Source organism: Mustela nigripes, chromosome 14 (genome assembly GCF_022355385.1).
Source record: "Mustela nigripes isolate SB6536 chromosome 14, MUSNIG.SB6536, whole genome shotgun sequence".
NCBI classification, from domain to species: Eukaryota; Metazoa; Chordata; class Mammalia; order Carnivora; family Mustelidae; genus Mustela; species Mustela nigripes.
This window is the reverse complement of record NC_081570.1, coordinates 36,474,871-36,492,556: the sequence shown is the minus strand read 5'-3', so window position 1 is coordinate 36,492,556 and position 17,686 is coordinate 36,474,871. Positions and strand designations below refer to the sequence as shown.

Below are 17,686 nucleotides of genomic sequence, written 5' to 3'. Positions count from 1 at the left end.
AAGACAAATGAAAAACAGCACATTCGGGAAATTTTAATAGTTCATCATAGCTAAGTTTGGTGCAAAGAGGCCAGAAGTAAGGATATGTCAGGAAGAGCCATATCAAGGACCTTGAGTGCCCTTCTGTATGGTCTCTTTCTCTTGGCACTCAGTCCTGATACCTTATAAGATAGTTATTTGTGTATGCCTCTAATTATACTAGAACTTGTGAGTTTTAAGCATGATGATGGCAATGATGAGAACAATTAAGATGGTAACTGCCATTCGTTAAATGTTTTCCTTGTGCAGGCCACAGTTAGATGCACTACATGTGAGATCTCCTTTTTTGCTTCAATAGCCCTGTGAAGTAGGAGGTGGTATCTCCATTTTACAGATAAGAAAACTAGGCTCAAAGAGGTTAAATGGTTGGCTCAAGGTTGCACAGCTTTGTAGCAATACTAATATTAAAATATTTAAGGCCTAGGAGCCTGTTTTCTTTCCAGTTTTTCATTCTGCCTTACATCTTTATATTAAGGATGCAGTAGGTGCTCGGTAGATCAAGTTGAAGGGCTGTGATATCAGGTCCCTATTAGGGCTCATAATCATTCATCATTGATGATTATCTGTTTTAGTAACTGTTTTACTTACTATATCAAGAATCCTTAATTAAAAAAAAACAAAAAAAGTTAAAAAAAAAACAAAAAAAAGCAGCGTTTCAGGCTCTATAGTATAAAATGGTCTAATAAGCAAATGGTCTACAGTAGTTATTTTTAATTCTGCTAATGAAAAGTCATGTAATATTCATAAAAGTCATGATTCACCTTTTGGCAGGAATGTGGGTTTTTTTCTTAATGGTTTCTACTTAATTCAACTTTTTAGACTCTTTGAACTATATTTTGTGACTTTTAGAGATAGATTCTGTAGTGCTTGAATCTGATCTGACATTCTAAAATATCTATCAGAGACTAGAGCAGTAAAAGGAGAGTTCCCCTTGTCTCTCCATTCTAGTTAAACATGTAGCTTTGCTGTACTTTTCCACAGATACTGACTTTTCTTTGCTCTCAGAAGAGGAATGCTGAAAGATGGAATCCAGCTTTGCAGTTTGAGAATGTAGCTGAGTCTTAGTGACCAATGTGGGGTTCAGGTCTTGTAAATGAGTAAGAAGTCCTAAGTGATGTTTGGTATTTAGAGAGTTAATGGTCAGCTCTCCAGGGCATACTCTTTCAGGGAAGCAGCTGATAACCCTAGGCCTGAGGTGTTCAGGGGATGGGGAGAAGTGGAACAATACTTTACCTGTCCTACTTGCATTGACTTGCACCTGTTCCTCTGCTTTTGGGTGAAGTGGTAGCTGCCTCCAGCCACACTGGCCATTTGGGAGGCCATTACCATTCTTGAGATGCTTCTGATTAGCTTCAGGATCTATTCCTCGGAGAATAGTTTCTACCTAGATCACTCCACCCAAAACACAGCTTGTGTCTTTTAGGATCTGGCCAGTTTTCAGTGGAAGCAGTATGTTCCCTTAGGTCTCCAAAAGATAACCACACAATTGATAGGGCATTTGGAATTACTGTATTCTTGCCCATCAAGTTGGTATTGAGTCAATTGTTTACATACTTTGGGGCACTGAGTAAAATGTACCTGGGGAAGGCCTCCTTCCTCGCACTTTATGACTAAGCACATTAAGATAGTCTTGGAAGACCCAGTGAAGAGCATGGAAGAAAGGGCCAGCCTAGGAAATCTGCTAAATGCTTCCAGAGTCATGCTGTCTTTTTTCTATGTGTGTATTTCTCTTCCATCTTTTGTCTTTAAAATTTTATGAGTAATATATGCGTGTATTCTTACATAAGGCTTAAACAATAAAATACATAAGGAACTCCTTAAGAAAATTTCCCTTTAATGCACATCTCTGTGTGTTCCCCCATCACACACATTTCCAGGCCCCACAGGTGTCCACTGCCATTAGTCTGGGCTGCATTCTTATAGCCTCCTTTCTGTGAAAATCTTTTTTTTTTTTTTTAAAGATTTTATGTATTTATTTGTCAGAGACAGAGGGAGAGAGAGCAAGTGAGCACAGGCAGACAGAGAGACAGGCAGAGGCAGAGGGAGAAGCAGGCTCCCTGCCGAGCAAGGATCCTAATGCGGGACTTGATCCCAGGACCCTGGGATCATGACCTGAGCCAAAGGCAGCTGCTTAACCAACTGAGCCACCCAGGCGTCCCTCCTTTCTGTGAAAATCTTAATAGACTTTAATAAGAATTAGCTTATGCATTAGTGTGTGTGTATGTGTGTGTAAGAGACCAGATAGATGGATGCTGTTCCCTGTATGTTGTTCCACAACTTCCTTTGTTCGCTGAATATATCTCCTCATCCTTAGTAGACATTTGGGTGGTTTCTAGGGTTTACTATTACAAATAAGGAAGCAGTAGATTCTGTTGTGCATACATCTATGTGTACATGAGCAAGTAATTTGTAGATAGAGTTCTAGAAATCAAATTGCTTAATTAAAGGATATAAACACTCAAATTTTTATTTATTTCTTTTTATTTGCCAGAGAGAGAGAAAGAGAGCAAGTAAGCAGAAGTTGGGGGGTAGAGGGAGCAGCAGACTCTCTGCTGAGCAAGGAGCCCAGTGTGGGACTCGATCCCAGGACTCTGGGATCATGATCGGAGTCAAAGGCAGACACTTAATCGACTGAGCCACCCAGGCTCCCTAACCACTCAAATTTTGACATTTACTCCTCGGTAACCTTCTTATAGATCTTCTCCAGTTTACTTTCCCATTAACAATACATAAGAATGCCTATTTCCTTTAAGTCCTTTTCAAACCTCAATATTATGCATATCTTTTTAAAGGTGTGGATGAAAACAATCTCTGTGATGTAATCACTACCCTTAAGAGGTTTATTGTTTGCTGAAAGTATCTCTCTGTGGGCTGAGGTTTCTCACCCATCTTGTTTTTAAATGGCTAGAGTTGGAATGTTGAAGATTAGTCTGAATATTTTAGCTCATTTATGGAGAATGATATGTTTTAAGTGCTTATTAAATTTCACTGTTAAAGAACTAATACTAATTTGGTATTTTGTTTGTACTATGTACTGTGCTAAGAGCTTTGTTATATATCTCATTTCATCCTCATGGCCTGTATTAGTCATCTGTCTCTGTGTTACCTTGTCCCAAAACTTAATGACTTAACAGAAGAAGCATTTATTGCCTCACAGTTTCTGTGGGTCAGGAATTTGGGAGCTGCTTAGTTGAGTTCTGGCTAAGATTTCTCTAAGGTTGCTTTTAAGGTCTAGGCCAAGGCTGCATCATCTGAAGGCTTCCCTACACCTGGATGATCTTAACCCACATGGCTATTGGCCACAGTTCTTATTTCCTCTCAATGTGGGCTTCTCCACTGGGCTGCTTGTGTGTTCTCACAACACAGCAGCTGGCTTCCATGAGTGAATGATCCAAAAGGCAGCAAAGAGGAAGCCCTGGTGCTTTTAACAAACTAGTTTCCAAAGTTGCCCATTTTCTCTTACACTTTATTGGCTAAAAGTGAGTCAGTGGGGATGGGCCATGTTCAGGGGAAGGGGATTACATTCCACCTGTTGAAGAGAAGACTATCAAAGAATTTGTAGACATATTTTAAAACATTCATACATCCCTATGAGATGATTGTTAAACAGTTTTTATTGTTCCAGCCATTTTACTGGTGAGAAAATTGAGTTGACTTCTTATTTAGACTTATCTCCTCCTTCCTGGCCTCTATCCTCTACTCTGCTTAGACTAGTCTTCTCACTGTCCTCCTAGACAGAGTGTTCTTTCTCAGCCATACATTCATTCAGTGAATACTTACTGATGCTTGTTTGTATGCCGGGCATATTATGGAAAATGCTGAAATAGACATGGTTCGTATGTCATGGAGCTTACAGTCTAGTGGAAGACAGAGTCCTTAATCAAGTCATCACACAAATAAGTCATTGTCACTTTGAGAAAGACCATGAAGAAAAGGTATTCTTGGGCCTATTCATGCTGTCATTCCCTTCCGATACCTAATGCCACACTCACCTATTTAACCTAGAAAGGAAATCTGCTTTATTTTTATATATAAAAGTCTTACTTCTCCATCAGAGTATAATTTGAATCCCACTTCAGTGAAGCCTGTCCCTTTTGGCCTACAAAAATATCTTTTTCTTTGAACTTTATTCGGTATCACATCTAGTACTTAATTATTTCTTTAATGTTACCTAACAGGGCACCTGGGTGGCTCAGTGGGTTAAAGCCTCTGCCTTGGGCTCAGGTCATGATCTCAGGGTCCTGGGATGGAGCCCTGAATCGGGCTCTCTGCTCAGCAGGGAGCCTGCTTCCTCCTCTCTCTCTCTCTCTCTCTCTCTCTCTATCTGCCTACTTGTGACACCTCTCTCTGTGTCAAATAAATAAAATCTCTAAAATAAAAGATGTTACCTACCTACCTCTACTCTTCTACCTCCCCCTCTTTGTGTCTCCCTTCTCCTCTCCCTTTCTTACTCACATTATGTGTTCCTCCCACCAAGCCTCCTTTCTGTTCTTCAAATATGCCAAGCTCTTCCCTGCACTGGGGCATTTGCCCTAGCAGTTCCCTCTGCAGTGAAATGCACTCATTCAGTCTTTGACTAAGTCTTTTTTGTTATTAAAATCTCAATTCAAATTTCATCTCATCTGACAATCTAATCTAAAGTCACCTTATTTAAATTTTCTTCTAATGCACCCTACCATCCTGTGTTTTTCTTATATAAAATTGTCTTTCTCTTTGCACTAAAATGTAAATACTGCAAGATCACTGTATTTTCACCACTGGTATGGAATAGGGCTCATTTGTTGTAGTCATGAATAAATGAAAAATGGCCTGAAGCTCCTGAATGTATCCCTCTTAAAAAGCAAGAGGGAAAGAAGCCTGAGATCCTGGGCTTCTTACAGTGGACTTCCTGGTTCAGAACATGTTGCCGCTTGCTCCAGGAATCCTATTGAAATTCCTTGCTCATCTGATACCTTTTCCTCTTTATTTTTCTTTCACCTTCTACTAGGATGTAAGCTCCTTGAGAGTAAAACCTCACGGTCTTGTTGTCACTGTCTGCTGAGTGCCTGTGGCAGTGCCTAACACAGAGACACCCAGGACTGGTTGAAGGAAAGAAGAAGGGATCAGGTTCACTTTGTCTGCTGTCCATCTGCTACTGCCTACCACAGTGTTAGGTACATAACAGGTGCCCAGAAACTTCAGTGGTTACTCTGTGAGGCCATTCGGAATATAATTGCTATCAGTAGATCTGTGTCCTCATGCCAGACTTTGGGTCAGGAAAGCAGTTTGGAACTAAGACTCTTTGAAGAATGTTTTGAGCCACACTACAAAGGTGTTAGGATGTGATCTCTGCTGCCTGAAATTAGGTATTATTCAGGTTCCCCCAGTCCTCCTTCAAGAGAGAAGTCTAGCCATTTAGAATTCTACCCCTACATAGCAGAAGGGAAGACACATTTTCTTTTTATTCAATTCCTATTTTAATATAAGTACTGCATCAGTCAGCATGTCAGTGGGTATTTATGGAGCGCCTTTAGGTACAGAGTAGTACTTTGGTTGAGCTATTGAGTTTGAAATATTAATCACATTGTTAAACCAAAACTGAATCTCCAAGTAGTTTAAAGTGTTGCACAAGTTGCTGTAGACTGTATTTTGTGATGATGGGCTTTTACTTTATAATATATGTTCCCACTTGGTCAGGAACAAAAGTTCAGTAAATAACCAAGGTGTTATTTTTTACCAAAATGAAATCTTTCAGGAGTTCTTGATCATTAGCTTTCTCCCTGTCCAATTGTTGAGGGATCGTGTTGTAGTCACTGCAACTTTTCAGTAACAAGAGTTGGATCTTGTAGCTGCCAGGAGTGGGGTAAAGAATACTTGCCTTTCCCTCTTTGGCACTGGTGTTTAAATTGGGCAGGGAAAGTGTGCTTGGGTAACACATTGTTTAAGCGTCCAACTCTGGATTTCCACTCAGGTTGTCATCTCAGGGTCCTGAGATTGAGCCCTTAGTTGGGCTCCACACTCAGCATGGAATCTGGTCGGGTTTTTCTCTCTCCCCATCTCTCTCTCTTCCTCTCTCTCGAATAAATAAATAAATATTTTTTTAAAAAAATGGGGGCAGGGAAGGAAGAGGTATTACACTGCTGCCTTCCAGATCTCAGTTCTATCCAAGATATTACAGTTCCTCCACTCTTGTGAGGTGACAAGGTATAATGTCTGGATCACAGAAATGCTTAAAAGCCGAGGGCGCCTTGAGTTTGTGCAGGAAGTATTCATTCTCCAAATTCTCTTTTCATTGTTACTCTCTACCTTTCAGATTTCCCTGCTGACTTCTGCAGTAAACCACCTCAAAGCCAATGTTAAGTCAGCTACAGACTTAATTAGTCTGCCGACCACTGTAGAGGGACTTCAGAAGGTAAGTGCTACATGTGGGCACTGAGATTAACTTATTGCTACAGCTTCTAACAAATCTTCTTTGAAAGCATGGCATTTGAAATCAGCTATTTCCAGAGGGCAGTAATCGAGTATATCATTGTGTTCTAAGTAGTTCAGAACTTCTCTGTTGTGGTTTGGTTAGTTGGGCATTTAATTTGCAACAGGTGACTTTAGTTGTTTTTTGTTTTGTTTTGTTTTTTAATGGATTTACACATTTTTATTTGGCTCTCTGAATCCCGAGATTGCTGTTCTGAGGCTCTTAGAGGTTGACATACATGGGTTTGCTTCTTATCACTTGCATTCTCAATTCATCATCCACAGTGTCTTCATGAAAGCAGACCAGCTATAGAAGAGAGTTGCTCTAGATGACTATTTTTTTTTTATGGTTGACAAAGAAGTTTTTTAAAAACATAAGAATGATAATTGGGGAAAATGCAGAATTTCAAAGTTTAGGATATAGTAAGTGTTGGCAAGGTTATGGAGCAAAGTTAACTTTAGAACAGTCCTGCTGGGAGTATAAATTAGTACAAAGCATTTTGGAAAACATTAGATATTATTTTATAAAGGTAGAAGTGCACATCCTCTAAGTAATTCACTCTGGTGTATCCTAAACTCTAGGGCCTAGGAAAAAATGATTTGGAATATCCATTTACTTGATCTCTAGGATTCAGGCACAGAGCAAGAGGCAGCAACCAACCAGACAAATAGTATACAGCAGTCGGGAGAGCTGGATGGGGAGAGTGGATAGGGGTAGGAAGGAAAGAAGGGTACCTAATTGGGACACAAACAACATCAACCCCTGCAGCAGGAAATGGAAGAAGGGATTCTGGAGTTAAGGGGACCTTAAAAAATGGGTGTCAGGGGTGCCTGGGTGGCTCAGAGGGTTAAGCCTCTGCCTTCAGCTCAGGTCATGATCTCAGGGTCTTGGAATTGAGCCCCGTATCGGGCTCTCTGCTCAGCAGGGAGCCTGCTTCCCCACCCCCTCTCTCTGTCTGCCTCTCTGCCTACTTGTGATCTCTGTCTGTCAAATAAATAAATAAAATCTTTTTTAAAAAGGGGGTGTCAAATCTAAGATCTTTGACTTTTCAAAGTTAGTGTATAGAAGTTTGATTTGACTATATGCCAGGCTCTATAGCATATCAATTGTTTCCACATGCAGTAACAGAACTTGCTACTTTGTAGTCATTCCACCTGAGTGGAATGTGTGTGCTCAGTCTTCATAATTTGCTATTTATCCAAGATGGTCATCTGCTTACAAGTTAAAAGTGGGGTGGGGGGATGGGAGGGGATGATGGGAGTAGGGGAAGGCAGGGAAAGAACTGTGATGAGGCAAGTTCTTGCCATTATTCCCCAGGGTCAAATGGAAAAAAGATAGGCTTCTGTGGTCTTTAATACAGAAGCAACTACAGCAGTCTTGCATTAGAAAATGATACAGGTTTATTGCATTAATTAATTCAGTAAACATTTGTGGAGCTTCCTCCAGTTTGTGCCAGGCACTTTGCTGTTGGTGAGAATACTATTCCAGGGTTTTGCTCTAGAGTTCACATGGCTCTGTCAGCTGCTTCCTTAAAAAAAAAAGAAAAGAAAAGAAAATCTTAAACAAGAGCTTACTATCCTGCATTCTAATAGGCTCATACATCCAGCAAGGCGGGATTGTCTAACAGTAGATATCTTTGAATGCCCATAGCTTCTGTAACAACAGAGCGCTCATACATAACACCCCAGCTTAGAGACTTCTACCCAGTGTGTTTTCTCTTTGGGAATCTGTACACTTATAATGTCAGATACTACTTTTAATACAAGTGGCTCCATTTTGAAGTGGAAGATCTTCTCAAACACCTGACTTCAATGTATCTCGTGATTTTTTTTAATTTTGAAAATGTCATCTCTTGGTCTTTTGGGTTCTTGGCTGTCAGTATACTAAAAACAACCTTGGTTAAAAATACTAATGTATTTACCATAAAACTATAAAACTGGAACACCTGGGAGGCTCAGTCAGTTAAGCATCTGCTTTTGGCTCAGGTCATGATCCCAGGGTCCTGGATCAAGCCCTGCATCAGGCTCGCTCTTCTCCCTCTGCCCCTCCCTCTGCTTTTGTGCGCATGCTCTCTCTCTCTCAAATAAAAAAACAAAAACTTAAAAAAAAAAATAAAACTATGAAACTGTCAGTGTATCTTAATAATAGGCCAACACCCACCAAATAGTAATTCTTGTAAATATTCTCTTAGGACAGGTCTTTTTAAAATGATGGTTTCTGAATCATATTTTCCAAGTACCAGTCCACTTGGGCTCCTTAAGCCTAATGAAGACCTGCATCTCATTCCACTCAGCAGTTGCTGTTGGGATTCCAAAGCAAAAGAGGAACAAATGCTGCCAAATGGAATTTTTCCTTCATCTCTGCAACACTGTGTTTCCCAAAGCTAAAAATGGTTCTACCATTGTCATTCAAAAGTCATCATTTGCTTCTGACACAGTAGCAGTATATAGTTAGCTGTGGCCTTCTGCTACCTACCACATGGCTTGGTAAGGGCAGTTTGTGGGAGACCCTTATCAGTGGGTCCCAGATTTATGAACTAGTGTTTTTTTTTTAAGAAAAAGATAACGGTTTTTCTCTAGGAAAAGTCCTTTAAATTGGGAAAACTATTTGTTATATATATATAGATAGATAGATAGATAGATAGATATAGATATGTATTTTACATATACATATGTATTACATATACATAGTGACCCTGGAACTATGCAGTCCACTTCTCTGGATTTTTTTTTTTTTTTGGTAGATAGAGTACAATATCATAAATGTATTTTCTCTTCTGATTTTCTTAACCTTTTCTTTAGCTTTATGGTTAGAATATAATGTATAATACATATAATATATACAATATGTGTTAGCAATTTATGCTATTGGTAGGCATCTGGTCAACAAGCTATTAGTAGTTAAGTTTTGGGGGAGTTAGAAGTTACATGTAAAAAAAAGTTACATGTAGATTCTCAATTGCAAAATTGAACAACTGCGTTGTTGAAGGGTCAACTGTATATAAATAAATGTGCAGTTTCTTGTTAATTGTGTCTGCATAAGCTACATGAAATTCAGTTTGAAGAGGCTTGAAATAATTAGAAACACTGAGCTTCTTTAGGTCAGTGTTTGATGTAAAATAAAATAACAGTGATAGACCACTGCATTCCTAAAAGAATGGCTTAAATGAAAAAAGACTGAGAGTACCAGTATTGATGCATATATGAAGAACTGGAATTCTCCTACACTGGGAGGCATGTAAAATGGTATAACCATTTTAGAGCACATCTTGGCAGTTTTTTAAAAAGTTAAGCATATATCTACCATATGATTGGCCATTCACCTTCTAGGCATTATGATGATGAAAAAGCATACAACAGAGAGAAATGAAAACACATACCCACATAAAGACTTGCACATGAATATTGATAGCAGCTTTATTTGTACTAGTCATATACTGAACGCAACCTAAATGTCCATCAACAGGTGAGTAGATAAACTCTGTTGTATCCATATGATGGAATGCTTCTCAGCAACAAGCTAAATGGCTACAACATGGATAAATCTTAAAATGTGAAGCTGAGTGAAAGAAAAAACAAAACCAAAACCCACATACTCACTCACTGGCCCTATTTATACAAAATTCTAGAACATGCAAACTGATATGTGGTGGATCAGTGGCTGCCTGGAGGTGGGGGAGGGAAAAATCACAAAGGGGTCTAAGGAAACTTGGGCGATGGATGTTCGTTATCTTGATCATGCTAATGGTTTCCTAGGTGTATATGTCAAAACTTGCCAACATTTTTGAATATGTGCCGGTCATTGTGTACCAGTTAAATCTTAGTAACACTTAGAAATTTCAAAAAGAAAAAGACACTGGCCTTACAACATATTTCTGTTCAGAGTGTAGCTACCATTGGCAACACTTTAAACAGCGTCCATCTTGCTGTGGAGGCAATACAGAAGACTGTGGATGAACACAAGAAAACCATGGAGTCACTGCAGAGTGACATGGTAAGGAAATCTACAAATGCTACAGAAGTCAGCATTCTGCCTGCCCTCTTCTGTGTAACGGGAGTGATGCCATCTTCCCATTCATCTCAACAGACCTTACTATGTACCTTTTTAAAAGATATAATCTGTAAATTATGCAGTCAAGGAGGATAAAATTAAAAACTGAGTCTTCTGTGAACATAGTGGAGAAAGTAACAGCAGTAAGATACAGTTCGAGATGGAATGTATAGGAAGGAGAATGGAGTAGAAGGAAAGGGAAGTGTCACAAGTATTGATTGCTACATAACAAATCATCCTAAACTTAGTGGCTTAAAACAACACATTATCATTTCTCACTGTTTTGTAGGTCGGGAATTTGGACAGAACTCAGACTATGAAATGATGAGAGACCAAGTGAAAAGGACTCTATAAAAGAAAGGCTATTTGGAATGTTCTGGCACTAGCCAGACACTCAGTTGAATGCAGCCGTGTGTGTGTGTGTGAGAGAGAGAGACTTGAGCCTGCACCATGTGAAACAGAAGAATACCCCCACCCCCTGAGCCCAGTCAACCCATGGATCATGACAAATAATAAATTGTTTTAAGCCACAAAGTTTGGGGATGATTTGTTACACAGCAGCAGATAAGTGAGACAGAAGCAAACCCCTGCAGTGCTCAGGAATTGTTTTCAAATGTCTCTTCATGTTGTGTGGGTCTAAGTGGTCTATAGTCATTCAGAGGCCTTATCAATCATGGGGCAGGGTACTCTGCCCCATGAAAGATTTACAAAGGGAGAAAAGGATGGCATAGCCTTCTCCTTGCTAGGGAGATGAGTTATATGTACATGAAATCAGGACTGTTGAAGGCACACAAAAGTTCCCCAGCTTTTCCACTAATTTCTAGGTCTAGCCCACATACTCTTTTCCAGCTTTGGAGTTTCGAATTTAAACTGGGCAATTTGTACCACGGAGATCTGGGCTATATTAGAGCTCCAGAAGGTCTAGAAGGTGTTTTTCATTTCTTCAAAACAGGTACTCCTCACTGATATTTAATGGGGCTGACCCAGAGGAACAGACACTGAGCTAGTGTTCAGACACTGGATTCCAGTTCCACCTCTGCTGCTGAGTAACAGTGGGATACATAATAATCTCAATAATTTCTTCATTACTCTTACGTTAATATCTTGAGCATTTTCTCAAAGCAATAAATATTTTCCAAAATACATGTTTCCTAAGTCAAAAATTTATGCTCCAGACCATTGGGTTTTTTCTCCCACCTCTCCTTTTTCTTTATTGTTGCCTTTTTTTGCTTATAAAAGCAGGGTTGATAAATGTCTAGGATTTCAAATTTCAGGGAAAACTGTTTATTTTCCCTAATTGCATTCTGGTATAATTAAATCTGCCTCTTTTAAACTTCCATGGTTGCCAATGGTAATCCTCGCCACTGGCACATTTTATACTGAGTAAGTCATAGATACGAGCTCTGAAAGATTAAGCCATCCAAAGTTTTTCCACTAGAGGGAAAAAGTGTATATCAATGTGTTATACTTCAGTCTCTGCCAAGAGAGACTTTAGCAGTGGGAAGGGGATGGGAAGGGAAGGGTAACACTCAGACATAAATCTCGGCATGTGCTGTAAAAGCTGAAAAATGAATAATGTGTATGATTGGTTGTTGTCCTTAGAGCCCAAGGCTAGTGGTTACATGGCTGGCTATTGCTTGAGTGCACAAACCTCTTTAGTCCTGGGGAAGTGATGATACTAGCCAGGTCCAGACTGAGTTGGCCCCTGGGAGGTTCTAGTGATTCTGTAGTTTCTCTGGGAGTATAGATAATAGAGGAAAGAAGGACTGGTTCTGGGGAGCTCATTCCCCATTCAGAGACAAGAAACAGACTGGGCAGATCTCAGTTCCCTGATGTGTCTGGGTGCTGCTGGTCCAGTCCATGCTTCAGGCTGGCATTCCCAAAAGAATCTGCTGCCCTTGCAGCCTCGCACAAGACTGGTCGCACTGTAGACTCCTGGGAAATAATTGTTGATTAATCTGTGAATGCCCTCTCTGAGAAACTAGAATGTCCTAGGACCATCCCAGATAGTTAAGTAGGCTTGGTAATTAGCTGTTGCCTATACTAACCTCCATTTCTGTTAACAGAATCGGCACTTCTTAAAAGAGACCAGTGGAAGCAACCAGCTCATTCCATCACCTTCAGCTTCATCAGAATTTGACAATAAAACCTACAGTGAGAATTTGAAACAGGTACTTTCTGTTTCTGGCTTAACTCCTTGTGCCCACAATGGACTCTGGGGGCTGCCTGAATAGTTGGGCTCAGTGTTGTCACACCTCATCCCAGGCATATATTTGCCTGCCTGAGAGCTGAGCAGACAGCAATGTGTTTTGCTATCTTAGGAATCCAAGATGCCATCCTGGCTCTTCTTTGGCACTCTGCTTTTTTCCCCTGCATGTCAATCAGTGGAGTAAATTCCTTTTCACATCTTGGAAGACATAGGATAGCCAAATTCTCCTGAAACTGTTTATGAAAGTAACAATCTGGGCAAGTTAACATTTCTAAAATGTTGGAAAGCATATCCCTGGAAGTCAAGATTTTCTAAAGATAAGAGGAGGGAAAACGCTATTGAATTCAGAATCACATTAAAGAGAATAAAGGAAATCTTCACTAAGAAGAATTCCTATCCTGAGTTTAATGCCCTCTAAAACCTATAGTCATCATTCCTTTTTAAGTGGCAATCAGTACTAGAGGATGTCAATAAAAATAATTGAATCTTGTACTAAATAATGCACTACTTGTTATGGTTTTGCTACATGAGCCAATTCCGTAATTGGTATTGTTCCTAAGGTAGTTTTGTTCTGACAAATTGGGTTAATAGGCATTTCAGTTAATAACCCAGCAAGCTTTCCTGCCAGCAGGTGAGGTAAACATTGGGAAATCAATTTCCAAGCTCTCAGCTTTCTGGGACCAGAGAGTGAATCATGTAGGTAGTCCCCTTTCCCCTCTTGTCTAGCTGAGGTCAAACAATTCCAGAGGGAGTGACTTAGAGCAATTTAGAGTGGAGGAACAGAGCCAAGACAGACAATCAATGGTCTAAACCAGGAAAAGGAGTTTACTTCAGTAACGTGACATAGTAATGGTTGTTTAGCGCTCCTGGCCTGCTTGTCGAGTGTATGTCTTTAGCTGGATTCCACAATTTGATTTATTTCCACTCCAGGACATCCTGTACCTTCACAACTCTTTAGAGGAGGTAAACAGTGCCCTAGTTGGGTACCAGAGGCAGAATGATCTTAAACTCGAGGGGATGAATGAGACAGTCAGTAACCTTACCCAGAGAATCAACTTGATAGAAACAGATCTTGTTGCTGTGAGCAAGGTAGAAAAGCAAGCGAACCTGTCCCTCAGCATGGTAAGCCTTTTTGGATCCTTTGCGGTATGTTCTGTGTTGCAGTGTGTTTTGTCTGTACGTGGATGACACTCCACAGACTTTTCAGATCCAGTTCCCTGGCATGTTTGAGAGGCTACATGTTCGTACCATGCTTCACACTAGCTTTGTGATAAAGAGTGACACAGGCAGAGTTAGCCCTGATCTGGAAGGGGAGGTGTGAAGAAGGAGTTGCATGGCTTGCCAGGGCCACACCACAAGTCATTGGCAGGAATGACAAGCCTCCTGTCATGTTACCAGTGACCAGTCTGGTGGGGAAGCTCTGGCACATACTTCCAAGGGAGGTCTTCTTGCTCTTTTTTAAGTTGGTAAGGGTGGGAGCATTGACAGTGACAATGACTAAAGAATCTTTTGCCGTTGCTTTAAGCCTGAACTTGACTTTCAGATTTATCCTGCTTGGTCTGCATGTTAGGGTGAAACTTTTGCATGTAACGCAGGAAAGTCATTTAAAACAGACCAGGCCAGACCAGCTCCTCCACTTAAGAGATCATTGAGTCCAACCTCTCATTTTACACAAGCATACTAAGTGACCTAAGCCACTGATACTGGCAGACCGTGTGTTTTACTGGTTTTCATGTTATTGTCAATAAAATGTGTGCTTTTTAATCCCCTTCATATGGACTTTGTGCTGGGATCCACGGTGATTATTTTTAAAATAGCTGCAAGCCCCACCCTTAAAGATGTCCTGCAGCAAAGACACAGGCATATGTAAAGAAATGCAAACCTAAAACAAGAAATTGTACCATAAATGGGAGGAAAGTAGCAGAGCTAGAAGCAAGCCCACGAGGAAAATTGAAGCCCAGCACCCAGACATCAGGTTGTGAGCTGGCTCAGCCACAGTGGAGCCATGGGAGCTTGCTGGACGTGGCTTGGAGGATGGAATCAGAAGACCTGTTCCCCCTCCTGCTTTACAAAGGCGTGTCATATCCTGCAAAGCTGAGAAGATTAAAGGAGCCTTATTTTATTTATTTTTTTTTTTTTTAAGATTTTCTTTATTTGACAGAGAGAGACCCCAGGAGAGGGAACACAAGCAGGGGCAGAGGGAGGGGGAGAAGCAGGCTTCTTGCTGAGCAGGGAGCCTGACTCAGGACTCCATCCCAGGACCCTGGGATCATGACCTTAGCAGAAGGCAGGCACTTAACGACTGAGCCATCCAGGCGCCCCAGGGGGCCTTATTTTAAATTTTTTATTTTTTTATAAACATATATTTTTATGGAGGGGGGCCTTATTTTAAAAAGCACTTTTGAACTCAGCTAAGTCCGGGCTAGGAATTTGTGGTGATTTTATGAGTTAGTAGGCCTTGAAGGTTTTCAGGGCTCACAGTAAGGATTTTCTGCCCCAAACTGCCCATCCTGTCCCTCTCCTCTCCACTTTTTTTTCCTCCAGAGAGGAAATTGTTGGTAGTATCATTTGTCCTGCTGTGTCTTCCAGCAGCATCCTACCTAGCATGCTTCTGGGTATAAGTCCTCTCGCTGTTTATGGTTCAGAAGTTTTAAGGTTTGTGAAGCACCAGTTTCAGCTTTGTATCTCAGCAACATTTCTCCCTCCCCTCTAGTTCGCCTACTGGTATTTCTGTTGAAAGTGCTCTGAGAACCTTTAAAGAAGCTTGACCAGTTTGTTTTAAAAGTGTTAGATGTTGTTTAAGTTTTAATGTTTGCCTTTAATCTTGTTGTTTTTACCCTTTAAGATGGATGAAAGAGCCACCACTCTGAAAAGAGAATCCTTGCATCAAGTGACCCACAAACCAGATACATTAAAAACCCAAAGCATCAAGGTATATAAGGGGGGCTTATTTTGAGGTAAAAATGATGTAGTGGTATCTCCATGCTTTTGAAGGGTGCCTGGCCGCCTCAGTTGGTAGAGCGGGCAGCTCTCAATCTCAGGATTAAGAGTCCAAGCCCCACATGGAGGATTCACTTAAAAACAAACCACACCAGCATCTTTGTGCTTTTGAGCTACTGTTTCTTTATCAAAATGAGCACTTTGACCTCCCATTGGCAGCAACTTCAAGACAAAGTGATAAGTAAATTAATAGATTAGTGAACAAGGGAGTATTTTATCAGGCATCTGCCCTGTGCCTGGCCATTGCAAGGAATTAGGGTGACCACAGTGAACAGGACAGACATGAGACCTTTATTTTGGTAGAACTTAAAGTCAGAAAATCAAGTAATACCTAATTGAACAGATAATTAGTTAAGCAAGAATATGATATTGCTACAAAGGAAAAATACAGGGTATGGTGAAGATGTTAGTAGGGACCAGGAAAGCTTCCCTAAGGAAATGAATTTTTTTTTAAGATTTTTTTATTCTTTATTTGTCTGAGAGAGAGAGAGGGAGTGCACAAGCAGGAGAGGGGTAAGCTCCTCAGCAAGGAGCCCGATGTGGGACTCCATCCCAGGACCCTGGGATCATGACCTGAGCAGAAGGCAGACACTTAACCAACTGAGACACCCAGGCGTCCCAGGAAATGACTTTTAATCTAAGAGAGTAAATTAACTGTACTCATGACAAAGAATAGAGGTGCAGATCATCAAAAACTGGTGTCTAATCAGCATTTATTTTTAGTTTGCCGACTCAGTACATACATAGTCCATTTAAGCCCCAGCCTGTTGCTTTCACCTTGTCCCTTCCCCTTTTTTTTTTTTAAGTTCTTCCCTGATATATTGTCAAGGTAAGGCAATCTGATATGCTTTGATATCCCAGGAAAGAAAGTTTATTTGCAACATTCTCTGTGATTAGAGTGTTAATATTATAAGATATGGACTAGGATAAAGTGAAAGCCAGGAAGATTGTGGCTGAGTGACTAAAATACCATCTGAGATGCCCGTTGTATGTGAGGAGCTCAAGGATATGCACTTGGAAATGAACCATAGTACAGGCAGTTTTCAATGTAATACTTTCCATCTATATTTGTTCTTCCTTAACTATTTCATATAGTCTAGATATATTAAGTTTTTTTGTTTGTTTGTTTTAAGATTTCACCCATTCATTTGACAGACAGAGATCACAGGTAGGCAGAGAGGCAGGCAGAGAGAGAGGAGGAAGCAGGTTCCCCACTGAGCAGAGAGCCGGATGCGGGGCTCGATCCCAGGAACCTGAGATCATGACCTGAGCCGAAGGCAGAGGCTTTAATGCACCGAGCCACCCGGGCACCCCAAGATATATTAAGATTTTAATGCTTTGTGAGCTAGGCTTTTGTTGAATTTTCTAACTGCTTCTGCACAAAAATAAAAATAATTCACCTGGGGAATGACAAGAAAAACCAAAGATCCATATGTAAATGTTGAGCACAAAAAGTAACAGGTGGTTATTGCTGGAGATTCATAATGATATCAGCAACAGTCCAGATTTTAATAGTAAACCTCAGAATCATATTATACATTTTTTACCTAAATTTCCTGGTTTTGTTTTCAGACCCTTTGTGTTTTAAACTGTCATCCCAGTGTGTTGGTCCCTTTGTCCTAAGCATCCCGCATCTAGGCATCCTAACTGGATGTAATTCCTCTCTAATTTCTTTGTAATTCAAGTATTTAGTACCTAGCTTTAGTCACCTGTGTCCATATATTAGCTCCTTAATAAACCAAGAATGGTATTCTATATAGTAATTATGAGAGTAGAAATAAAGATCAGAGAGAAATAATTAAATAAAAGAAACATGTAATAAGTCTAATTGAATATAATATCAGGATGTTTCACACTAGACTGAGCAGTTTAAAAAGCTTAAACCTCATAAAACCAGACTTCTCTTTTTTTTTTTTTAAACAAATGTATTTTTTATATGC

The 17,686-nt window shown here is 40.2% G+C and overlaps 1 protein-coding gene across 2 annotated transcripts in view; it reads left to right on the top strand.

Moving 5' to 3' along the window:
- Positions 1–17,686, top strand: part of EFCAB14 (EF-hand calcium binding domain 14) — a 38,073-nt gene that overhangs the window by 12,011 nt on the left and 8,376 nt on the right. Inside the window, exons 4-8 of one of the 2 annotated variants that reach the window (XM_059374639.1) lie at positions 6,332–6,430; positions 10,370–10,480; positions 12,604–12,708; positions 13,677–13,868; positions 15,592–15,678. In XM_059374639.1, the coding sequence (XP_059230622.1) occupies positions 6,332–6,430; positions 10,370–10,480; positions 12,604–12,708; positions 13,677–13,868; positions 15,592–15,678 (594 nt within the window). The remainder of the gene's footprint in view (positions 1–6,331; positions 6,431–10,369; positions 10,481–12,603; positions 12,709–13,676; positions 13,869–15,591; positions 15,679–17,686) is intronic. The other variant, XM_059374640.1, reaches the window with a different exon arrangement.